Source organism: Ciona intestinalis, chromosome 8 (assembly GCF_000224145.3).
Source record: "Ciona intestinalis chromosome 8, KH, whole genome shotgun sequence".
NCBI lineage: Eukaryota > Metazoa > Chordata > Ascidiacea > Phlebobranchia > Cionidae > Ciona > Ciona intestinalis.
The window spans coordinates 3,629,945-3,655,037 of NC_020173.2; the positions used below are offsets into that span (position 1 = coordinate 3,629,945).

Here is a 25,093-nt window from a genome sequence, read left to right on the forward strand (position 1 = left end):
ATTGAAGCACCAACTGATCCAATAAGAGGAAGATCGACAGAGGCACCGATACCACCGTTCCCACCAGTAGAAACACCACCATTACCACCGATTGAAGCACCAACTGGTCCAATAAGTGGGAGATCGACAGAGGCACCGATACCACCGTTTCCACCCCCGGAAACACCACCATTGCCACCGACGTTACCATCGATGGAAGCACCAACTGGTCCAATAAGTGGAAGATCGACAGAGGCACCAAGACCAGCACCGAGACCACCGTTTTCACCAGCAGAAGCGCCGCCGTTTGCACTATTACCGGCACCACCGTTGCCATTAAGGTTAATAGAAAGACCACCGTTTCCGCCAGTGGTAGCTCCATTATGACCAAAATTAAAGTTGAAACCACTGTTCCCTCCAGTTGTAGCGCCACCGTTTCCGTTAGAAGTAGCTCCGGTGTTTCCGTTAGTGGTAGCTCCATTATGACCAAAATTAATGGTGAAAGCACCGTTTCCGCCAGTTGTAGCACCTGTGTTACCGCTACCAGAGCCAGTCAGATCAACAGAAAGTCCGCCGTCCCCACCAGTTGTTGCTTCGCCAGTTGTGGCGGCGCCTGTTCCGCCAAGGTTAAATGTGAATCCACCGTTTTCACCAGTTGTGCTGCCGCTGGTTCCGCCAGTGTTAGCTCCCACTGTATGACCAGACAGATCAATTTGAAACACCACCGTTTCCACTGCCTGTTGGTGTAGCAATACCATTACCGCTACCGGAGCCAGACAGATCCACAGAAAGACCACCGTTTCCACTGCCTGTTGGTGTAGCAATACCATTACCGCTACCGGAGCCAGTAAGATCGATTGAAAGACCACCGTTTCCATTACCTGTTGGTGTAACAATACCATTACCGCTACCGGAGCCAGTAAGATCGATTGAAATCCGCTGGTTCCGCCAGTTGGGGCTACACCACTGCCGCTATGGAGCCAGATAGATCAATTGAAAGACCACCGTTTCCACTGCCTGTTGGTGTAGCAATACCATTACCGCTACCGGAGCCAGACAGATCCACAGAAAGACCACCGTTTCCACTGCCTGTTGGTGTAGCAATACCATTACCGCTACCGGAGCCAGTAAGATCGATTGAAAGACCACCGTTTCCATTACCTGTTGGTGTAACAATACCATTACCGCTACCGGAGCCAGTAAGATCGATTGAAATACCACCGTTTCCACTGCCTGTTGGTGTAGCAATACCATTACCGCTACCGGAGCCAGATAGATCCACAGAAAGACCACCGTTTCCACTGCCTGTTGATGTAGCAATACCATTACCGTTACCGGAGCCAGTTAGATACCACCGAAGAGACCGTTTAACACTACCGAGCCCACCGTGTCCACTGCTGTGTCCACCATTTCCACCGAGAAGACCGCCCAAAGATGCACCGATTCCACCATTTCCACCGAGAAGACCGCCCAAAGAGGCACCGAGTCCACCGGGACCACCATTTCCACCCAGAATACCGCCCAAAGATGCACCGATTCCACCATTTGCACCTAGAAGACCGCCTAAAGAAGCGCCGAGCCCACCATTTCCGCCGAGAAGACCACCCAAAGAAGCACCTAGTCCACCATTTCCACCGAGAAGACCACCCAAAGAAGCACCGTGTCCACCATTTCCACCAAGAAGACCACCGAAAGAGGCACCGAGCCCTCCATTTCCCCCCTTTCTTCTTTTACCTCCTTTACCTCCTTTTCCTCCTTTACCTCCTTTACCTCCCTTTCCTCCTTTCCCACCGAACAAACCATTTATGGCACCGCCGAGCCATTGATGACCCCCGTGGCCCCCGTGGCCGCTGTGTCCGCCAAGAGATCCGCCCAGGGAAGCACCGATTGGTCCAATGAATGGCAAATCGACAGAGGCACCAAGTCCACCACCAAGACCATCGTTTCCACCAGCACCTGGACCAGCGCATGTACATGCGTGATTACCAGCATTACTGCCGAGAGAACCTCCAAGAGAAGCGCCAACAGGTCCTAGGAGAGGTAAGTCAACTGACGCACCAACACCAGCGTTAGCACTGTGGTCGTCATCACCGAATAACCACGCTGCATCAGCATTCACGAACAAAAGAGCGATAAAGCAAGCAACCCTCATCTTGTTGAGTTAAGACAAGAAACTGAATGCAAAATCTTGAAATAAGCCTCTTTTTATACACTCAAATCCTGCTAATTTCTGAGTATAACAGAGTATAACAGAGGTTTTTGGAAAAAGAATTTGTTCCTCGCTTCTGCTGAAACAATTGTTTTCCTTTCGTGATTCTGATGTCAATCATTATTTTTCTCGAAACGAGGAACACGATGTTAAATACTTCACCAAAAGTAGGGCGCAGTTTAATTTGGCCAGGTCGTCCACTTCAGTGGTTTACAAAGCAGTTTAATTTTTGCTGTAACCTGCACGTTAAAACATTTTCATGGGCTTACCCTTTCAATAAAGTTGTGTGAAATATATAGTTTTAAATATTAGATCGCCAAATTATTTATGCATATAACTTTCTTTCATTTACTCAAAAAATAGTATATAAGTAAACAACAAATAGCCTATGCCTCGTTGATTGCGACCGCGCTTCTTTTATCCAAGTAAATGTAAACATGTTTTTAACCGTAAAAGTATGTTTGTACGACTGTCGTTTTGTCGCTATATCCTGTTATTTCGTTTTATTCTTCAATCCTCGCTATCGTAATCAAAGATAAAACTATGTAAAAATATCATGCACTGGCAAATGTTTTACATCGCTGACATTACCACTGGAAATTTGGAACAACACCGGAATAGCCCGACATGACATATGACAGCTCAATTGAGCCTGTTATTCCGGTCCGTTGTGGAGAGACGCTGTGCTGTTTTTATTATTTAGAACTGACCATCATTTAAGCGTAATCGTTACTTACAAGTGTCATTTTTTCCGTCTCTGAACCGCCCTTTTTGGTGATGCTAAATTACCCACGAAGTAACATACATGGTAACTCGTAAGCTGGCACGAGGTGTTAAACCCGTGTGATAACGACTGTCGTTTTCAGGACACGCAAGGATAAAAAAATAAGTTAGATTCATTCATTCATTCAAATTGTCCTACAGAGAGGCAGGCCAGCGTAACTGGGATTTAGACTAGATTTAGCCCATTATCTATACACCCAGTGCTTCATTATATAAATAAATTTAAAAACACACATGGTAGCTTGATTTAAGTTGCTTGTCAAACAAGAGTCCATCTAAAATCCAGAAAATAATATATTTTATCAAAGACTATAGAAAACCCTATGGCTTTTCTACGACGCTGCTTTAATCTACATAGATATCTATGGCAGCACTTAGCTGTCGCTGTTGCGTTTCGAAAAGTTAATAATTATCAAAAATTTTTGAAAGGTTTGAATTAAAATATGTCGGGCTGTTTATTGCGGGTTTTATCGCAAAATGTTAGCTGTGACACGCATAGCGTGAAGTTAACGTCATCATTGGGCGACGAATTTTCCTTCGAGAATCGTATAAAAGTCACGATTGACAACTTGGCCAAACTAAAGGCTGATGTGATAGCGTTAAATGAGGTAAGGTAAAGACTTAAAAAAAGCCTAAACCCGCATGTCAACTGTATATAGTCCCAGCTTCTTCGTTTTAACGATACTTGATAGGCCGTAACGACACCACCAGATCGACATCGTTACAACACGCTAGCATACGGCATATGGTCTCAGCCTCTCAGGTGTGGAGGAGTGTTTAGAGCCCTGTTAACTAAACGAACTGGGTTTCATGTGTGGTGCATTTTTACGTTGGAGCATTGGTAAAAACAACCAAATGCTTAAGCACATGATTAATATGTATGACTCTTGTAACAAAAGTGAATTTATTATCCATGACCATACAGTATTAATAAATAATCTGTTTTGTATAATTTTAGATTAGAATAAAAGAAAAAGTCGAATTCACAAAGCAACTATTAGAAAATAAAGGATTTTCCGTTTTCTTGTTCTGGAACAATGAAAATGACATGTCATTCCGGAACATTATTGCAATATCAAAACAATCGGTAAAAATGGCAACTAGTTATATTGACAGCTAACATGATTTTTTTGAATTGTATAAATGCACTGTATATGTTTAATGTATATGAAAATATATAGACTATTAGTCCCAAAGTGTGTTTATCTGTATTCTTTGTAGAAATGGAACCAGACAAAATGGGAGCACAAATGGGTGTCAGTAAATGAACAGAACCAACCATGTTTATCAAATGTTTTTTCAACTATACAAGGTGATCAACATGGACGATGTGTTGGAATTGTATATTTACAACATAAAGATACTAAAAAGCAGGTCAAGTCTATGAATTATTGATAATATGGTGTTGGAGCTCTTGCTATAAAACCAGAGAATAGTGTTTTCGTATGCTGACAGTCTGACACTATTGTAAACAGGAGTCCTTGGGTTGCATACTTAGAACCAACCTAGTGCTCATTAATGGACTGTCCAAAAAGATCGCTGATAAAAAAAAAAAACAATACTACTGAGCTATGTTAAGTTAAATAAGTTAGAAATATTCACTTGTATCTATATATAGAATATTTATATATCACCTGTATCTATATATAGAATATTTATATATCACTTGTATTTGTATATATATATAGAATATTTATATATCACTTGTATTTGTATATATATATAGAATATTTATATTCACTTGTATCTATATTAAAGTTAAAACACGGTGTGGTACATAATATGTCTTAAAAAGTCTTATGTGTTGTTTAAAATTCTATAGATACTACTTTCAAATTTTGATGACACATTACTCTACTCCTGGCTTTATTACAGGTGTGTGTTGCCGTATCCCATGTTGTACCATTTGGTGAGGTGAAATACCTGCAGCAGAAAGCTCTTATGTCACTCAACATTGATAACCATAAGCTTGACCCACCAGTGTCAACTATTATTGCTGGAGATCTAAATCGATTTGATGAAGACAAGGAAATATTTCAACAGCAGATAAAAAACTTTAAACTACAAGAGCTACAGTTTTCAAAACTTGTAATAAAACATTCACAGAATAATTTAATTAGAACAAATAAGGATGTTGGTACATTCAACCCATGGCCTGTGGACAAGATGCTTTATGAAGATAAGTCTTACATGGCTCAACCCATGTCATACTCAAAGTTGGACCTTCAAGTCTGTAGTAATGATATGACAATAAAACAGGCAGAGGTCCATGCATCAATGTTAAAGCCTCCTAACTTAACTGAGCCATCACCTGGTGTCAACGAAGTAAGACATATACTGGACAAAGTCATGTCTTCAGACCACTTAGCTGTATTAGGAGAATATGAGATCTAACTAAATTATGGAAATGATATTAATTTGAACCAATCAAGATAGCAGTAACTTATTTGACTGAATCAAATGCTGCATATTATTTACCCTTCACTGTTTTTCAAAAACACTTGTTCAATCTAATGATATTCTATTCTATATGGGGGTCCTTTGGCAAACATAGATTTCCCCTAATTCATGTAAAGTCTCTTTTTTCTGATGCTTCTTGATTCCATATCATGTTATGCTGCGTTTTTTTACGATTAGTTGGTTATTTTATGCAAATAATTGTTTTTAATTTTGTTTAAACTGATAAAATATAAAACAGATTATGATAAATAGACATTTGTTTTCTTAACACTTGTTATGCAAAGTATAAAGAAAATCTATGCTATAAAATCTCATTACCTTCAAAACTGACAAGAGTTTTGTAAATATTATGACTATTGCATAAATCAATGTTGTAGGTTGGATCGATCACGAATGTTATTTGTATTGAAGAAACAGCTACTGAGTTTAAACCAACCAAAGCAAGACCAAATAAATATAATTCTAGTTATCTAACAAAACAAAAGACTTTTAGGAGTTTAAAAACATTACCAAGAAAGGAATATTTAAATATAAATTAGCTGTATTAAAATATTTAAAAATGTTTATAAAAATATATTCTGTAATTTATATAAAAATTATTCTTTTCTTTTTTCATCTGAGTTTTTGTCAACTTGACTTGATATTGTAGAATTCATGATGTTTGATAAAGCAGATGCATCCTGTTCGTATTGTGTGGAATTATGAATTTAAATTGTAAAATAATATATGTAGATATATTGAGGGGGAAAAATCAAAAGTTTTACCTGAACCTCCATACACAGCAGTAATATAAGCAACCTGACTGTGGGCATGGGAGTGGCAACCATGGATAAGTCACCAACCGATATGAATATAAGTGACCAAACTAAACAAAATATATGTCTGCCTACCCACACAATGCAATATATTCAACAACTTGACTGTAGGTATAGAAGCAGCAATATTAATAAGTCACTATCGATACAATACAACCCATATGACCAAACTAGCTTATCTGTGTGCATGGGGGCTCTCACCCATGACAATACAAACACAGCACCCACCTTATCTTCATTCTTATCTGACATATTCCTAAGTTGATAAACAGAAACGTGTCCATCACTGTCACCAACCAAGACACTGTTGGAATTGAGTGAGAAGATTGCGCAACTAAACTTCATCCCAGGACTGGCTAGGTTGGTTATTAAAGGATCCAATCTGTGGATGGGGTTTGTGATAGGATTATACTAACTGTTTTGAGCAAGAAATAAACAGGGAGAACACAAGAGTCATATGTCATGTTCATTACTTTGCCGGTTACTAGTAATTTTAACAATGACAAGCTGTTTCGAGTTGTGGCAACATTGAAATCAAGTGCTTTGTGTAAAAATACTTATATGCAGCAAATTGTTCGATGATTTATCTCAATGATTTCCTACAGGTTCTTGAATGTAATGTCTGCTTAACTAACCAGTGCAATAGCTTCAGCAGCTCTACAACAGCCATAGAAGTGGCTGGCATAGATAAGTAAGTCACACAATTCATCATATAGTGATAACCACTATATATCTTACGTGTTAGTTTTTAGATCCCATATCTCCACAGCCCCTTCATTCACTGCACAGAACACAGTAGATGAATAAGGTGACCAACAAATATCATGGACAGCTTTTGTGGTGGAGAAGAAGTTTAACACCGGCTTCAATTCAGTTTGTTTCCATAACCTTGCACAATATAGTTAAGTTAATACTCAATCATGTCTCATATAATACTGAGATTTGTAAAATTTCATTTTTAACTATCACCAGTGTTAAATGACAGAGTCACACAAGAGTGAGTGTTATCAGTGTGTCTGAACACTGATGTCTTATTTAACATTGCGATTATTAAAGTTGATCAACTGAAGCTGCACCATCTTTAGAATTAGATTAGACAAGTGGGAGTGTTATTTAAAGACCACTTTTGTAATAACACTCACTCTTGCCTCATCTAGTATTGAGGATGGTTTGAATTTGTTCAACTGGAACACTTCTTACCGTATGCTCCAATCAGAGCTGCAAGATAAAAAGACGTCTGGGCAATAAGGTGACCATCGTACTTTATACAAAGGACCTGTATGTCCTGTGTATGTATCAAGGAATTGTTCATTGTACGAACACGAACACTTGTGGATCAGACCTTCCTCAGTTCCCGCCAAGTACATGTTACTGTCCTGTCACAATGATGGGCAATGATGGGGATATGAGTACAATAACACACTGAAACATCAGTAGCAGCTAAGCTATTAGGGTGGTGACCAGGAACAAGTTACTTGAATTCCCACCCACCAAATGTCATGTCTGCTTCTCCACACAATGCAGGAATGCAAGTTACGCAACTGTGAGCATGGAAGTGGCAACTACTGATAAGTTACTCAAGTTCCAATCAACGAGGTTATAAATTACCAAAACAACCAAAAGTTGTGCCTACTTATACACACTACAATAGCTGAATGAACTCACTGTGGACAAGGAAGTGGCAATCACTGATAAGTCATTTAAGTTCACACCCACAAGGATATAAACGACTAAACCAAACAAAAAACAGGTCCGCTTATTCATACACTACAATAGCTTCAGCAACTTGACTGTGAGCACTGAAGTTGCAACCACTGCTAAGTTACTTAAGTTCCCATCTACAAGGATAAAAATGACCAAAACAACCAAAGGTCATGTATGCCCACCCACACACTATAATACCTTCAGAAATGCAACCATGCATACAACGTATCTTATATATACATTACAAACATAGCATTAACAAGCAAACCTTAGCATGAAAATCAAAACACATCCCTGGAGCTTGTCTTGATATTAAAGCTTCAGCTTTTTCTTTCTTCTTTTGAGGGTTCTTGCTTCCAGTTCGTTTCAGCTTCATTAAGTCTGAAAGAAAATACTTATAGTATGCTATTCTAAACATGTTGGGACAAAAAAACGGTGTTTGCATTTCTTTTACTGATCTTTTAAGAACTGGTTACAACAGCAATGGGCAAAAGTTAGCTCAATGTTTAAGTTAGTGCTTTACAACTCTTGGGTTCAAAGTGAGTCACCTACTTAGAAAAACCTTTAACTGATATAGTAAATTATATAATGCTTACAAAAAGTTGTGTGAAATATTGTTTCATAAAATGATTTCACCAAAGCTTTGCTACTAATTTATGCCTATTATTTAAAATGTTCCATAAAAAGATAAAAAGTAGTGCTAAACATATCAACAAAAACACAAGCCAATGACTTACCACTACATTCAAAACCTTTCCTTATTGACCACTGTACCACTCTACCATCTGCTGATATTGATATCAGTATTTCACTTCGGTCTTCACCCAGACCCCTTTCCCTTTCTATCCAACATAGTTGCCACACAGGACTGGAGTGCTTGCCAGTGCAATCGCTGAAAAAAAATTAAAAAAAATTAAACATATTAATGGTGAACTTCGGCAGTTTAAGGTAAGTATTAACACAAGCTACCAAAATATTTTGGGTGCACTAGAAAAAAGTTGAGAAATACTGATATATACAAGTATACTATATATCCCGCTAGATAATACAAAAACAGTTAACGGTAAGAAACTTACAAACTGTCAACAACTGGTTGGTCAGTCATGTTCCTCACATTGTAAATACAAACTGTTCCATCATAAAGACCAACAGCCAGTAAGTTGGGATAAACTGAACTAAAGTCGAGTGCAGTAACGCTAGCTTTGCTGTGGAAAACTCGCTCTGGGAACTGAGACAATTTAGAGGTATGAGTTTATGAACAGCTGAATATCCTATGTCCGGTGAATAAGAAGGAACACTTGTTTTAATTTGGCAGTTAGCATGAGATACATGAAAACATCATGTACATTTGCGTCTGGTAAAAAAGGAGACACTCAGGTTATAACTTGACAGTGAGCATCAGATGTACGAGAAGACACCTCTGTTATAAACCAGTGAGCATGAGGTGTATCAAAAGACACCCATGTTATAACTAGACAATGAGCATGCGGTGTATAGATACAACATGTGATTCAATTGCAAACTAAGACTCACAAACACTTACTTCTGGGTTCTTTAAGTTCCAACAACAAGTTAAACTTCCTTTGTTCTTATTTTGTTCATTGAAACCAAATTGTCCGTAACCCACAGCAAGAATATCGGGGTTGACTTTATTCCATGTCATACTGGATACATTCCTACCCTGGAAAGATTATTAGCAGGAATTTTTACTAAAATAAAACTGGGTAGAGAACTTGAAAAAATGTACAACTATAAAGTATGCCCAAAGGGGAAAACATTATACTTGCCACTTCTATTCATAACTTTAAGATTTCAGCTAATCATCAGAAATGCTGCCCACAGTAATTAAAAGGTTGCATACATATTAAAATTACCTTCGTCATAGGAGAGCTATATGACCATAGCCTGTCTATTGTTGGACCAATCGCTGTCATAATATCGGGAGAACCTCCTCCAGTGGCATTCTCAGCGTCTTCCATTTCTTTATCGGGGTCTGTGTATAAATAACAAACAGTGCACCACGGTTTTTATTGGGTTGCTACCTCTGCTCATGGGCTGGTTTCATTTAGAGGCCAATTGACGTAAATATGGTGAAACGAAACTGGGATTTTTTTATGAAGGCCATTCGATATAAATTAATGAAAGACAAAACTGCCTAATTCATTTATGGGCATCGCTAATTGAAAGATCAGGCATTTAGCTACCAAGAGACCGATAGGTGCTATGGATTTCTGAAAAGCGAAGCTATACCATGAAAGGTAGGGAAACACTGGTCAAACGCATAGGTTAATGAAGTACTCCCAGCAAAACCTAAGCAGTGGTATCCAATGCACATGCATACCTATTAACACAGACATTCCTCTGTATGTAGCTTGCTTTGGTTGATAGATATTCTCAGTGACCACTCTTTCCATTACAACCAGGTGTTTTAAAATACTTTCACTGTTAGAAATTTTCTCCCATTGAGGGTTGACACCTGTAGGGATAATTAAACTTGAATGTAATTGTTATCCTCACTTAGCAAGACAGCTTTAAAAGTTTTTTTATACCCGTTTACAAATTATCAGGTATGCAACTTTGTGAGTGTTTCTCTGTATGGCGGCATTTGGACAATTAATTAGTGACCACTGAGCAATTTTCGTTAAATGTCTTGCTTAATGACACTTGCGTCCAGAATGGTAGCCTTACCAAACATTGAACTCTATAATTCTGTTATAAAGCAAACATTAAAACACTTTTTTTTGTCAAACAGTCACCATCGTACCTGTTTCATTTGTTTCAGTAGTTGTAGGTTGCGGAGATGGGTCAGGTTCAGGTTCTCCCATCACTGACATTGTCAACATACTTGCTCTGCTTTCTGTAGAAAGTAGAAAACTCAGTAACTTATCCATGGTTGCCAAACTCATACCGACAGTCAATAAACCATTGCAGCGTGTGGACAAGCAAACATAAAAAATATTATGCATTTACAGGACTTTAAAGTTTAAAACCTGACCACATTTCATCGTTTATTTAAATGCCCCTGACATTACATTGAGATTAAATCATGTTTTGCTGTTTCTTTCGTAAAACATTTATATAAATACATAAAACAAGGGTCCCCCCTTTCCACCCCACAAACACCTACCTGTGACCCTTGATGTTCCCACACTCCCATCCCTACTCCCTCTCCTCTCCCCTCCTCCTCCCAAGCTTCTCCCTCTCTTTTCAATGATCCCTTCATTTGAATCTGATGTGGGAGGTTCTTCTTTAGATGCATATGTGTCGTACATGTCCCATGATGTTACATTGATTGCAGCATCAGTAAGACCAACCTAGAATTGATTTCATTAAAATTGAACAAAATATGGTGTACAAAACAACATTAATAATTTGTTTTTATTGCCAAAGTATTGCATGTCACACTACAAAGTAATACAATTGTTATGTAATTATCAGTAAGAGCTTTTACCTAATACTTTATAAAAAGAAATTAAGTAATGTATGTATATGTGAATGTGAGTCAAAATAGAACAGTTGTCCGTATAAAAATAGCATTAAAATGCTACTTTTATATCCGTTTTAAAAATATTAAACAATGCCCGGTACTTTGAACATATTCACCTTCTCAGCTTGTATTTCTTTGTGTTTCTGAGCAAAGTTAAAAGTCTGCATTCCTCTTTCGGCAAATCTATCATTGCCTTCTTTAGTTTTACATAATTCTTCGTATGCTGTGTTCTTGGTCCTGAGATAATCACAGAAACTTAATACTAACAAAACAGTGTGTTCTATAAAAAGAGACTGGCAGTTATTTTTAACAGCTAAAATGAGAAAAATCTTGAAAAAAACACAGGGTGTAAGAAATGGAACACCTATGCTCTAAGTTGCCTAACCATCAAAAAAGTGACATTCCAATTCAGTCTGCAGAGTGGTATTAACATTGACTCCTATGCAACAAGTTTCTGGTAACATTCACAAAACACAACAGTAAGGATAATGTTAATATTACAACATACAAGTATTAAATCAGGTTAAACCTAATTCAAATGACTTTGGATGCAACAACTACACCCATACCAACAATAGATTAAAACTCACTGTATAATTTGAGATTCCTCACTTTCCTCTGACACAGCTATACCTTTTTGCTCAAACATCCAGATTGTGTCCGTCTCCTCCAGTATTACATCCACCATCTTATTAAGATCTTCATCAGTAAGGTCCTCCACTTCTTCTCTCCTTACAGTCATCACATCTAGAAAAGGAAGATTTTTAGAAACAAAGACTTACATAGCTAAGGGTTTTGAAAATTTTTTAGTTAAAAGATTCTGACAGTACATTCAACTACGTCATTAAATATTATGTTCAGTTATCTTAGTTAAAGTTCATCCTCTAAACGGCTTGCCTCGTAACCAAAGGACACTAAATTCAAAACTTGATGCTGCCACCATTGTGGTGTATAGAAGTCCTTGAGAAAGACATGTAAAACCAATTGGCTTAATTCAGTAATCGCCAATGGCCAAACTATGCATTAGCAAACTACCACTAAGCTTAAGTTGTATAAACAAACCTGCGAATCCAGTAGTAACTTCAGGTCCACTTTCAGTTATTTCTCCGCTTGATTCAATTGAAGATCGTTTAGATTTTGCCGATCTGTTTGAGGTGCTCCCGTAAATTGATCTAAATTGTTTCAAACAGTTTATTTGAAGAAGCATCGCATTTCACAAAGGTAAGATCGGATAGGAGGAAACTATAAGCTATGGGATATAGCCAAGGGCATACTGGCTTTTTGAGGTAAATGGAAAATGTTATGTTACTTTTGACACACAAATAAATAATATTTACAGGAATATGAAATAACGAAAAAAAGAAACTGTTTATAAAACAACACTTTTTATGTATAAAGCTTCTATAAAGAAGAACATGCACAAAAACAACACAGTAACAATGGTCCTAGTACACTTTAGCAACCAAGCTAAATAATTTTAAACCTGCTGAAAGGTTGAGCAAAGCTTTGATACACTGATGTAAATGACATGACATCGGTTGGGGTGCCAACTGTAGACTGGTTGTCACTGCCGAAAAATCCACTTTTTTGGACAGTTGGGTCATAGGAGTGGAGAGGCTTAGGGGTGACATCATTACCGTCTTCATCCAGAACCTGTAGGATCATTTTTTTAAAAGTGCTTGCTTATTTGTCACTTTGAGTAAGCTAATGCAAGAATGGGAATAATGGCCTTTTATTCTTTTTCTTGTCACCAAATTTTAAATTTTTTCCTAAAAATTTTGACTTTTCGTGAGTTGGAAAAATAAGGTGCTTATAACACATATGGACATATCAAGCTCTAATAAATATATGCATAAATTACCTTCTTTTATTGGAGACAAAGTCATGTGGGAACTTAACATAATTAAAATAACATCAAAAAAATGGTGTTTAAAACAAAATATTGCCTAAGAGTATTGAGCCTCAGAGCCTGTAGCAAATGCATTATAGTGGACTTACAATTAATCCAAGACGTTGCCCACCAGCGGATTTGCCATCTGTTAATTTTGATTCACTGAGAGTGACACTCCTCCTACTGTGTGTGTGTGATACACTGATGTCACTTCTCCTACTTGTAAATCGACTTTGGCTTTTGGTATTCATTATGCTACTCTTCTTCATTGCTTTAGACCTAAAATTAAAAAAAAAAAGATAAAGTTACGACATTTTGCAAACTAGAATCCAAAAATAAATGCTAAACCAGTATAAACAGATAAAATCGAACAAAACTTACGTAAATACGTTGCCTTTGGTTCCACTCTTAACCACCTTAGACATCTTGGCGGATTATTTGATTACTTTTATTAAAACAAATCAATTTTTGCCCAAACTATTTCTCAAAACTCGCGATCTTAAATTTCGTTCCAGCTTGAATCGTTGTCTGGGAGATTTCTCATAGAAACTGTACTTTCTATGGGGACTTTAGACTTTGATTTTTTCTTATTCTACACAAAATAGCAAGTACTTTTAAAGTGATATGTCATTAAATAATGTATTTATTTTTTATTTTTTCACAGTTAAGAGTTGCTCCATACGCAAATATGCTGTAAAATTATGATAAAAAGTGTATTATGTAACAGTTTCCCAATATAATTTTGAACGATTTTTTTACAAATTACATTTAACATTACTTTAAATGGTCACGTCATTTATTCATTGTGTATTTGAGTAACTGTACGCACAGACGCGCCAAAGCGATCTTGTGTACGAAACTACAAATGGCGAACGCCTGTGCCTCTACTTCTGCTTCCGTCTGTTGTTTACATTGCAGATAAACAGCGCCACAGCGGGTTTGTACTTAGGTGGATTACGTGATTACAGCTTTATCGTAAAATGGTTTTCAGTAATGTCATCGACGACGACGAACTATAATTTGTAGCTTAAGATGTAATGAGATGTTAATATTTATTTCTTATGTTTTTATAACGAAGAGTAAAACATGGATATTTATTTCGTTCTTGTTTACCGACTTTACAATGCCAACTTCAGTGTTTATTAACCTTTTATGGTATGTTGCCTCCTTTCAAAGACTTAAAACTGTTTTAATGTACCATAACTATTTCTGTATGATTGAAACCATTGTTCAGTGAAAATCTAATTTACTATTTTGTGTATAGGATCCTAGGCTATGTCATTGCATTGAAAAAGTAGATCAGCAAAATGGAAGACAACTTTGAACTAGAAGACTGCGGTGACCTTTCACCAATATTGTTTGCGTGCAACTTGAACAGTGAAATATTTACATCAAACGACCTAAAAACACAATTAGAAAACCAATTTTTAAATTTCGGGCTGGCGCATTTTGTATATTTACCCAGCTTTCGGCGAATGCGTGTTGAATACAACACCGCAGAAGAAGCCATCTTGGCCAAAATTTCACTTCATAACACTGTTTTCCATGATAATGAAATGCATATTTATTTCTCGCAATCAGCAATGTCAACACAAGATACAACAACCTCTCTTGCTCCCCCCAAGGCTGAAAAACAGTTCCTCATTTCACCACCTGCCTCCCCACCCATTGGCTGGGAGCCGATAGAAGAAAACAAACCTATGTTCAACTTTGATTTGATATCTGCTGTAGTGGAACTGGAACCTGGCCAAAGCCATGAACTCCATAAAGCAACAACCACTACACCAAGTGTCGTTGTTCATATTTGTGATAATTTATCTTTGTCTGCATGCCAGCCAACGAAAATACCACAAACACGGCGGCCGGAGTCAAAAAACATTTAATGTCATTCGTTTTGAGTTGTAATTGTAATGTATGTATGTTTGTTGTTTTATGTCTCTTAACAAAGTTAACATACATTACATATCTATGTTTCATATATAGTATATGTCATGTGTTATTGACTATTGATTTTTTTTGATTACCACATGTTTAAATGTAGATATATCGTGTTTTATGTATGAGTGTTCTGTGCTTCTCATTTACACTGAATTCTGCCATACCCATAAGTTATTAATAACCTAACCACACTGTAGTTTAAAGTTAACATGCAGGTTAAATGCATTTTACTACTGTTTTTCAGTATTTGTTTTTCTGCATTTTTGCAAGGTGTTAATGTTTGCAATGAACATATTGTAGCATGGTAACATGAAAGAATAAATTTTATTGGCATCGTAGAACCTCACTCATATAGAATACTCAATGCACAAAAATTAACAATATTTATTTAAATTTTACTGTATCAATAAATAACTAAGTAATCCTTGTAAACATGAGAGGATAATAATGCAAAGAAAAAAAGTTATAAAGAAATCTCCCAAATACATTTCTGCACATAAAGTTCCAAGTTTAAGCTTGTGTCCCATTATAGATTGGTGCTGTTTAAATTAACTTAATTCCCTCACAAATTGTCCTACCTTTTTAAAATTTCCAAACAACTCCCACTTTAAAATCTCATGTTATAACAAAATGCTGAAATAAGGCAATTATATGTAATAATTTATCTTGTACTGTTTCTTCTAAACTTTTTATTTTATATATGTTCATGCAGATCTTTGTGTATTATTATATTGCAAGTTGTTTAACAATTGCTAACGTGACTGGCTAGGTATAAATGTCTGATTCTGCCACCAATGAGTGTGATTTTCCGGATAATAAAGATAATATAAAAGATGAAATGGGCCAGGCCAAGTCTAAGTTAAAAAAAGTGTCCAAGTCTAAAAAGAATGAACCACAAACTGAAGATAAAACAGATGAAGTTGGTTTCATGTGTGGAGTGGTGGAAGGTTTTTATGGAAGGCCATGGACAGCTGAACAACGCAAAGAATTATTTCGAAGGTGAAATTGGTTAGGCTATTGTGTATTCCTATACATTATGTTACTTTTTGTTATTTACTGGTTCCACTGTTATGCCAGTTTGATAAATAAGTGAAGTTCATTGATATATATGCTTCCAATTTATAGAGGAATTTTTTGGCTTTTGAGGTTATCAGACTTTTTAATTTCATTAAATTGTGAAATATGCATGTTCATCAAAACTAAATGACCTTTGTCAGTTCACCATGTTGGTTAAATGATTGTAGGGCTATATTTATACACCTAGATCTAGATTTACAGTTTACTTCATAGAATATATATACATTTAATTGCTGTTTACTACATGCTAGTAAAGCATGTCAAAATTCACCACATGAATTTTACATTTTTTCAATTTGACATTTAGACTATTACACGACTTTGATTTTTTGTTACTTAATATAAATATTGTGTAGAATGGAAGTGATGGGTTTGAATACTTATCTATACGCTCCTAAGGATGATTACAAACATCGGTTGTTCTGGAGGGAGAAGTATTCAGATGATGAAGCAGGTGTGTGTGGTAATATATACTTATCTAAATATAGTGACTGTGATTATTGGCAAATATGTATACCTGGTTCAGTCCATATTCCTTAACATTTTATAGTGAGGATTTGGTAAAAATAAAAACAAATACAGTCTGTGGCACATTAATGTTGGTATAGTTTACCACAAATTGTATATGGACGTTAGAACTAGGTGGAGCCATATATTTTAGGATTTTGACGCCGTACTTCCTACCACCTTTATCCTATGTTACCATACATATTACATCAGGTATGTAACACAACATACCACCCACCTTGATACAGTTTAAAATTAAGCTTGTAAATATATCTTTTGCAGCTTTACTGCAAGCACTAATAGAGGAAGCAGACACCCACAATGTTTTGTTCGTATATGCCATATCTCCTGGACTTGATATGGTGTTTGCTTCACCAACTGAAATTGCTGCCTTGAAAAACAAACTTTTACAGGTATGTACTGATTTGTGTAGTGTTTCAACTTCTAATGGTTTAATTTTTAAATTCAAAGCCAACAAACCAGGTCTAAATGTTGGTTAGGGATGTTGACTTTAAATTTGTGGCCTTAAAGTAAATTATTCACTATGTGTGCAATTGTAATGAGGAAAACAAAGTATATATATAGCAGTAGTTAATTACCACAATGATACATTGTTATAATATGCATCAATACCACCAGATAATTTTAACATCTTGTAATGCACAGGAAGCTATATATTGCTGCACGTGCATTAAAATAGTAGTAATAAGTATAGAATCTGTATTATTGAGTGTTCTTAAAATCAGTGGGGATCTAGATGTGACCACCCTTGGTGTTAGGGTTCTGGGCCAATAAATTTATTCTGAGGTCACAGTGAAGTATCACCCTTGTGTATTAAGTTTCTATAATAAACTTATGACTTTGAACATGGCATTCAAGCACACCCTATTTACATCAGGTTAAAAGCTTAGGATGTAAAGCATTTGCGTTGTTGTTCGATGATATTGACCCAGTGCTGTGTGCGTCTGACCTTGAGGAGTTTCAATCATCAGCCGATGCACAAGCTTCAATAACAAACCTCATGTTTGAAACATTACAACAACCTAGGTTCATATTCTGCCCAACAGGTCAGTTGGATTTATAATTGTAAATTCATATTCCTTATGCTCACTGTTGAGTTATAACATTGGTATCTTCTTATACACCTGACAACCGACACACATGGTGTATTCTTGTACACCAAATACACATGCTGCATTTATACACCTTATGTTCCATGTTGAGGTATAACATGGTTGCCTTCTTATAGACCAGACACTCATGGTAGCCTATATCATAAGCTATACACCAAAAACCTAATGTTTTTAGTTATAAAGTAGTCTTTATCTTTATGAAACCTACACAATCCAAACATAACCTAACCATTAGATTGTGATACTACTTTCACAGAGTATTGCGCCAGCATGGCAATCCCTGATGTTTCTACATCAATTTATTTGAAAACTCTTGGAAGTAAATTGGATCCTAATATATCAGTTATGTGGACAGGTGAGTAGTTCAACCATGTGACTGGATATTACATGTTTAGGAATCTATAAAGAGGGTTATCTGTAACAATACATGCAAACGTTCGTGGCCAACTTTTAAAATGATTTACATTGTAAACTTTTATTGGTTATCACTTTAACCTGATTGCGTATATTGTTTAAAACAGTTAAAGAAGTGTGCCTGACATACGAGAATTTAATATGTTTGGTATGAATAGTTGTGTGTATACTCATTAATACTTGGTATGTTTGATATAGCATCTATAAAATATATTGTTCTTTTGAATTGTACTTTTATTATATTCTATCATTTCTATGAACGGTGTGTCTGTGACCTGGACCTGGATATTAATGTTATCAGTTAATTAAAATGAAAGTAAATGTTCTTTATTATACACCACAGGTCCTAAGGTTGTCTCTCATGTAATAAACGTGGATTCTATAAAGACATTATCAAAAGTACTTCAGAGAAAAGTTGTGATATGGGATAACATACACGCTAATGATTATGATCCAAAGCGTGTCTTCCTTGGGCCTTTTAAAGGTATTTTATTTATTTTTACTGTAAAGAGATTATTATTATATTGCTATGTTTGCTTAATTTTGTTTGTTTTCTTTGAAAATAAATTATTAAATAATTTTTTTGATTAAATGCAAATGTATTGGATTTAAATTAGCATAAGTATTATGACATGTCAATATTGGGTAAGTTACTGGCCGGTAGATCTTATCTATATGAAAAAATAAAACTGTGAACAAGCTCTTCCAAATGTTTACTCAAAGCACCAACCTAGTAGGCGGGGAGATGGGACACCGTTTTATTCTATTTTTTTTCATCCGATTTGGTAGTAAACAAAGGAATTTAAAGAAATATAAAGCGTATACTTCCATAGACTGTTGCTAATTGTTTAAAATACGATCAGGGGATTTAGATATCATGTTCTAAAGGTGTCCCACCTTCCCCCACTCTAATATATATATATATATATATATATATATATATATATATATATATATATTACATACATGTTTACTTATGGCTACTAAACCAGGTCGTTCCACACACCTTATACAACACATAGCTGGAGTTATGACCAATCCTAACTGTGAGTTTGAAGCCAACTATGTTGCCATGCATACGCTTGCAACCTGGTGGAAATCGTTCAAACCAGAAAGAGTGGAAGAATCTGCTGCAGGTGTGTTGGGTGTTGACTTAATTGTTGGTTTTAGGGTTAATAAAGAATTTTATTGGGTTTGTTTGTTGTTATTTTAGTGTGGGCTGAAATAACAAATGCAAATATGTTAAACAAAATTTAGGAATTTAATTAATGGAGAAGTGTACTGTGGCAGTGGGTGTTGAGTGTCTTCAAAATGTATTCTTGGGAAAACGCTTAACTGTAATCATTTTAACCCTGTGGCCACTAAGGTTGACCAAATATAATAATCAGCAATTCAAAAAAACTACCAATTCTTGCATTTTTTATGTATACACGCGAAAATATTGTAAAAATAAAAAAATCCAAAAAGTTACTTCAGCCAATGAGAGCACCAGTAAACCTGTGACATCATCACCAACCAATCAATCAAAACCTTTGGATGATGAGAGCATTAGCAGTGGAAGAGCCTCGGACTCAGATAGCGATACCGACAGTGATTATTCATCCCATGATGGCAGGTTCTTCCCATCAATACAGAACTTCAACCATGGTGATTATGACCCGGATAAAGCATTATATGAGGTAATGGTTGCTGATATTTTTATTGGTATAAATGTATAAATGTTTTCAGTATATGTGTAATGTGTATACCATAACTGTTTTGAGTATAATATTGCTTTAAGTTGACCATACTTGTGCACTTATAGTGGAATATTTTTTTTTAAACTAACAGTTTAAATGGGGCTTTTACAACAGTTTGTAACCACCCTTTACTTTGTATGTTTGTAGGACTTAAAAGGACTTGACTTGCTTCACTATATAGACTTTATCCTTTTTAAATGGAATCTTTAATATTAAATAGTTTGTGAAAAATTGTTTTATTTTTCTTAGGCTTTAATAGCTTGGTTGCCAGTGTTCTCTCTTGCAAAGTATCCAACTTGTAAAGTAGTGCCAAGAAGTGGAACGCCCCCAGCCATGCCTATGGTCCCAAATCTACCAATCGTCTCACATTCCCCAATCGCTACGGTTTGCACAACGAAAAACGTCACAAAGCCAGTTGTAAGTGTTGTTTGTAAAGATGACTCCAGTCAGGACACTTCTACATCCGAAACCCCTGAAAGAGGTTCAGAAAGTTCATTAGAGACACAGAAAAGTGACATGTCCACTGCCCCATATGTGTCTGTCACAATACCAAGTGATAAAACCAACACCGACGTATTGACTGTGGCAGAAGACCATGCCTCTCATGTTGACAATGCAGAAGGTGATAAATTGACAACAAATAAGGCTGATTGTGATGTACAAATGGAAGAGAATGATGGGAAATTGGAAGAAATGCAAACAGAAGGAGAAGGGAACAAGAATAAACTGGACCAGGTAGATTATTGTGTAGCCATTAAGTGTTTTTAATTTTTATTTATAAGCTACCAATACCCAAGCTTTTAGACTCTCATCCTATTAGGATTCTCTAAACTGTTTGGTGAACACTAAATTTTGGGAGACTTTTACAATTGAACACAACTTATGTCGGCACACCCCAACCACCCTTTTGAATCACAGACCACAGCTTTAAAAACCTTAAGTTACATCCCCAATTTAGGAAAAAAAAAATTTTATCCAGTGCAAAAATGTATCTTATTTGTTAGAATTAATAGGAAAATGTTTTGATTCAGATGGAAACGGAGGAGGTTACTGTTACTGAAGCAAATGTTCCGATGCAAACGGATGATGCTGACAGTGATGTTTCCATGGCAACAGCAAATAGCAGCGCAGCAACTGATGTCGAAGAAATGCAGAGTTCGTCACCAGGTGGTGCAGAAGAGAAAGCAACAAAAAATGATGATTCAGCAGAAAAAGTGGAAAAAAGTTCTGGCTCATCAGATTCAAAAGAAAGGGAAGTGACTCAGCAAAATGAACTTTCAAAAGACAATCCATTATCAGTGGAGGATATAACAATGCTTGCTGAATGTTTCTATCTACCGTATGAACATGGTGTGTTTGGAAGGCAGATGGTGCAAAGGTTTAGATGGCTAAAAGACAAAGCTGTTAAAATGTCACAGTGGAAAAATAAAAAGTCGGAAGATTATTTAGACAAGGTACTGTATGTTATAAATATCTTTCAATGTTATGAACTTATCTATCTTAAGTTTCTCGCATCCAAGGTCTCAGGTATGCCTCACTAAAAATCTGACCCTTCTAGAATAGAATGTCTCAATAAACTTTCGTAAATGCCAATAAAAAAATCTTTTAACTTAGTGAGGCCTAAAAGGTACCATACTAGGTGTTGAGTTATAAAAGTGTTTTTGACTCCCAGGCATTAGAATGGTCCGAAAAAGCAATGATATTTGAAGAGCAATGTCGGCGTGTACAAGGAGTGTTCAATAAAATATGCATGTGCCCCAACAGAGCTCTACTGTATGATCTATTTCCTTATCTGTGGGATTTAAAAGGGGTGGTCACCATGTTGAGATCATATGTTAAATGGTTGGGTGAGTTGTTTATGAACATCATTAGCGTAATGTTACATATTTATACACTTGGTATTTTAACAGAATGTTTGACTATTTTACAAATAGTTTCTGCTATTTTACAAATAGTTTCTGCTATTTTACAAATAGTTTCTGCATGTGGCTTTAATAAGGTGTGCCTTCCCTCCCAAGCAAGTCCTATATTACATAATACATAGGTATTCACTACTGTCGCTGGGTCATTGGTTGTAACTATTACCTATCACAGGCCATATTGAGATTAAACCTGGTTTAATGCGTGACGATGACAAAAGTGAATCAACTAATCAACCAACAACATTATCTAAAGGTTAGTTCTATGTCTATCGAGCCTTATTTTACCTTATTTATTATTGTATTTACCCCTGTGTCATGGGATTTAAGGTTGCATTATTCCCCATATTTCAATCCTAATTTTTTTGTAAGGACTTTAATCATTTTATATTAAAACTGACCATGCTTCTGTGTTGTTCAGGTTTATATCAGTGTACTTTCCCACTAGGTCCCACATCTACATTTGGCTGGGTGGGACCTGACCCCGAACCATGGGTTTTCAGGGGTGGATTATCTGGAGAATTCCAGGTGAGAATGTTTGTTACATGTTTATTATTGTAATGTTGCTTTAATGACAAAACCAACTGAAAGTCATTTAGGCTTGGTTGGTGTACCCACACCGCAATAGCTTCGGCAGCTGAAATGTGGACATAGGGGAGTTGCAAACCAAATATTTTACATAGTTATCCACACAGTGTGGCAACCAGAATCTTTGCTTGGAATATTATTATAACTTTATATATATCATATCATTCCAAACAGAGACTTCTTCCTATCAGTTCTGCGTTTGATTTATTCTGCCAAACCTTGCCCCGCAGTCCCCAAGTAAGCACATACATCGTGCGTCCGTATGTCCCCACAGACGAGGAATCTGTGTTTAGTGTTTGTTATTCTACATGGGATGATGGGAAAAGAGATATGGAAATGTTTGAGAACCATAAACAGTTGCCAGCTGATAGGTGAGCTTGTGTATTGATGGTGGTAGCTTGCTTTGACTCTCTTTTAATGTAGTTACAAGCAAAAGCGTAATTTTCCCAATAATCATACAGAAATTTTGCATATGCCTGCCGTGTAACCATTTTCTGTCTTTCTGACTAAATGCTGTTGATGGCAGATAAAACATTGGTTGTAATTTAGTTTTTGTGTAAGATTAGTTTTTGGAACATATACTATGCCTGGTTACAACACCAGCTGGAGAAATTTCCAGTTTTTTTAATACAGAAATTATTATGGCTATGCATTACAGGTTAACTGGAGCTTTGCTTACCTTGTCTCCTGAGTATTGCTTTGTTGTTGAAGATGAATCTGGTATTTGTGGATACCTTGCAGCTACTTTAAATGCAAAGGACTTTTGGAAGAAATATGAACTCGCTTATCTTCCAGAGATGCGAGAAAAATATGCCAAACCTGAATCGGAAGATGAAATGAATGATGCAGAGGTACTCTAGATTTAAACCCAAGATCTCTGGTTCTACATACTTGATCTGGGTTTGAACACAGAATCCTTAGTTCTGCAACCAAGCCCGAGTTTGAACGCAATATTCATATGTATTATTAGTAACATCACATTTTTGTGTTTCAGAAAATGATAGTGGATTTGCACAGCACAGATGACAGATACGGCTATGGATCTGACAGTCTTGCAGTCACCCACCCAGCCATGATGACATTGGCTCTAACACAATGTGCTTATCCAAATGTTGCCAAGAGCATGACAGTATGTCTTCTATCCGCACTCAAATCTCACAGTAAGAAAATAAAATATGAATTGCAGTCAAAATAATTGTCTAATTTGGTCCGCAAGATTTTATAAGAAATCATTGTATTAAAGAGCTGATGATTATTTTTTCACTAGATTCAAGTGGAGTCCATGTTATTATTGATTCCAACTCCAAATATTTTCAAGATTTATATACAAAGTTGGGATTTACGGAGATAACAGACAGTCCCAGTTCTGCAACTGATGGGGTTACTATATATGGAAGGATATTTTAGCATTTTGAAACAATTTTCTATGTTAATTAATACCTGATTAAATTGAAGCCATTTTTTATTCGATGGCTTTGCGATTTTTTTAAATGTCTTTAGTTTTAAGTGTTACTTAAAATGTTGGGCCCAGGGTTGTTACTGTGATGTGCAATTTGTATTTCTTAAGACCTTTATATCATTCAGTTGAGTTTTAAGGGGTATAGAGTGGTATCAGCCAAGGGTGTACAACATAATAATGTGTATTTTACAAATTTGTGTTCAATTGATATACTTTTAACATGGCACTATGGTTTAACTTTAGCAATAATTGATGTTAGAAATGTAACCTGGTGCTCTGTTTGATGCATATCATTGTAACACTGTTTGGTGTTTATTTGAAAGACAAAGTAAAAGTTGGCACTACATAAATGAAAAATGACATTGTTTATAAAATTACCTTGACAGTAAACTAATGTTTTTTTCTTCTGTTGGCACAATTTTAACCTAGTGATTTATGTTATGAATATAATTGCAGTTTACACACAAACTTTTCAATTTATAAAATGAGTAAAGTTAAACCTATGATTTGCTATTTTATGTTTTTGACATTTTTTTCTACATACCTTTAATCCAATGTCTTGTATTAGTATGTTAATCTACATTTTGATTCTTTGTATGAACCCTTGTACTACATACATGGCCTAAACAAACTTTTTTGGGTACTCTAAGCAGTAATAAACTTATCTATGTTTTTCTTGTTTTAAACTGTTTTTTTTTGCTGCTATTGCACAAAATTCTAAAGAAAGCTGGTAGTTATATTTTCTAATCATTTAATACAAGTGCTTTTTATTGTAAATTTTTCATCATTGTGTAAGTTTAAACGCAACACTGTCGAGAATATATGGTTCCATACGAAAATAAACTTTCAAAGCAATGAAAACTTAGAAAATAGGAAAATGAGTCTTTATTTGGCCTAAAACCTCATGAAAACTGAACAACAGCATTATACTTTCAACAAAAATAACCATTCATGGCCTTTTCATTCATGAGGATAGTTGTAAAATCCTTGT

At 36.0% G+C, this 25,093-nt stretch overlaps 5 protein-coding genes and 1 non-coding gene across 9 annotated transcripts in view; 3 read left to right on the forward strand and 3 right to left on the reverse strand.

Moving 5' to 3' along the window:
• The window catches only part of LOC100175248 (uncharacterized PE-PGRS family protein PE_PGRS10-like), a 3,099-nt gene extending 941 nt beyond the window's left edge, over positions 1-2,158 (reverse strand). The window contains exons 1-3 of one of the 2 annotated variants that reach the window (XM_026835421.1): positions 997-2,158; positions 698-860; positions 3-387 (exon numbers count right to left, since the gene is read on the reverse strand). In XM_026835421.1, the coding sequence (XP_026691222.1) occupies positions 3-387; positions 698-860; positions 997-2,131 (1,683 nt within the window). In that variant the 5' untranslated portion in view covers positions 2,132-2,158. Of the gene's footprint in view, positions 1-2; positions 388-697; positions 914-977 lie in introns of both variants that reach the window. The other variant, XM_026835420.1, reaches the window with a different exon arrangement.
• Positions 2,159-3,350: 1,192 nt separating this feature from the next.
• Positions 3,351-5,751, forward strand: LOC100175991. The gene is made up of 4 exons (XM_002131357.4): positions 3,351-3,579; positions 3,930-4,058; positions 4,193-4,345; positions 4,847-5,751. Exons 1-4 carry the CDS (start codon positions 3,415-3,417, stop codon positions 5,363-5,365), a joined length of 966 nt encoding a protein of 321 aa, XP_002131393.1. The 5' UTR covers positions 3,351-3,414; the 3' UTR covers positions 5,366-5,751.
• A 54-nt stretch (positions 5,752-5,805) lies between these two features.
• On the reverse strand, positions 5,806-14,011 carry LOC100178303 (WD repeat-containing protein 78). The gene is made up of 18 exons (XM_002131317.4): positions 13,710-14,011; positions 13,436-13,607; positions 12,921-13,090; positions 12,500-12,609; positions 12,028-12,184; positions 11,554-11,674; positions 11,078-11,264; positions 10,715-10,807; positions 10,292-10,426; positions 9,825-9,943; positions 9,494-9,631; positions 9,027-9,178; positions 8,688-8,842; positions 8,219-8,331; positions 7,447-7,622; positions 6,985-7,134; positions 6,475-6,628; positions 5,806-6,111 (listed from the first exon to the last, which is right to left on the reverse strand). The coding sequence occupies exons 1-18, from the start codon at positions 13,751-13,753 to the stop codon at positions 6,028-6,030; spliced, it is 2,430 nt and encodes an 809-aa protein (XP_002131353.1). The 5' UTR covers positions 13,754-14,011; the 3' UTR covers positions 5,806-6,027.
• mir4186 (microRNA 4186) lies at positions 7,334-7,403 on the reverse strand. The gene has a single exon (NR_034584.1). It is a non-coding gene; the product is annotated as a microRNA 4186 (primary transcript).
• A 547-nt stretch (positions 14,012-14,558) lies between the features above and the next one.
• Positions 14,559-15,977, forward strand: LOC100186189 (calcipressin-1-like). The gene has a single exon (XM_002131377.5). It carries the CDS (start codon positions 14,636-14,638, stop codon positions 15,209-15,211), a length of 576 nt encoding a protein of 191 aa, XP_002131413.1. The 5' UTR covers positions 14,559-14,635; the 3' UTR covers positions 15,212-15,977.
• A 2-nt stretch (positions 15,978-15,979) lies between these two features.
• Positions 15,980-24,974, forward strand: LOC100179919 (protein O-GlcNAcase-like). Of its 3 annotated transcripts, none has more exons than XM_018813038.2 (17): positions 15,980-16,265; positions 16,700-16,797; positions 17,133-17,263; positions 17,749-17,917; positions 18,240-18,338; positions 18,741-18,881; positions 19,390-19,533; positions 19,865-20,076; positions 20,386-20,871; positions 21,168-21,590; positions 21,809-21,983; positions 22,231-22,311; positions 22,477-22,583; positions 22,818-23,014; positions 23,302-23,494; positions 23,638-23,803; positions 23,911-24,974. In XM_018813038.2, exons 1-17 carry the CDS (start codon positions 16,042-16,044, stop codon positions 24,048-24,050), a joined length of 3,186 nt encoding a protein of 1,061 aa, XP_018668583.1. In that variant the 5' UTR covers positions 15,980-16,041; the 3' UTR covers positions 24,051-24,974. The 3 variants fall into 3 exon arrangements, with proteins under 3 accessions (XP_018668583.1, XP_018668584.1, XP_009859328.1); XM_018813039.2 differs by having other exon boundaries at positions 22,504-22,583; XM_009861026.3 differs by having other exon boundaries at positions 19,874-20,076.
• Positions 24,975-25,093: the final 119 nt, after the last annotated feature.

Coding starts and splice junctions, on each gene's coding strand:
- LOC100175991 (XM_002131357.4), top strand. CDS start 3,415: ATGTCGGGCTGTTTATTGCGGGTTTTATCGCAAAATGTTAGCTGTGAC. Junction 4,059..4,192: donor TTGCAATATCAAAACAATCG/GTAAAAATGGCA, acceptor TATTCTTTGTAG/AAATGGAACCAGACAAAATG. Junction 4,346..4,846: donor ATAAAGATACTAAAAAGCAG/GTCAAGTCTATG, acceptor GCTTTATTACAG/GTGTGTGTTGCCGTATCCCA.
- LOC100178303 (XM_002131317.4), bottom strand. CDS start 13,753: ATGTCTAAGGTGGTTAAGAGTGGAACCAAAGGCAACGTATTTAC. Junction 9,632..9,824: donor ATAGCTCTCCTATGACGAAG/GTAATTTTAATA, acceptor TAATCTTTCCAG/GGTAGGAATGTATCCAGTAT. Junction 6,629..6,984: donor TGGGATCTAAAAACTAACAC/GTAAGATATATA, acceptor CCCCATCCACAG/ATTGGATCCTTTAATAACCA.
- LOC100186189 (XM_002131377.5), top strand. CDS start 14,636: ATGGAAGACAACTTTGAACTAGAAGACTGCGGTGACCTTTCACCAATA.
- LOC100179919 (XM_018813038.2), top strand. CDS start 16,042: ATGTCTGATTCTGCCACCAATGAGTGTGATTTTCCGGATAATAAAGAT. Junction 19,534..19,864: donor AGTGGAAGAATCTGCTGCAG/GTGTGTTGGGTG, acceptor AAATCCAAAAAG/TTACTTCAGCCAATGAGAGC. Junction 20,077..20,385: donor CGGATAAAGCATTATATGAG/GTAATGGTTGCT, acceptor TATTTTTCTTAG/GCTTTAATAGCTTGGTTGCC.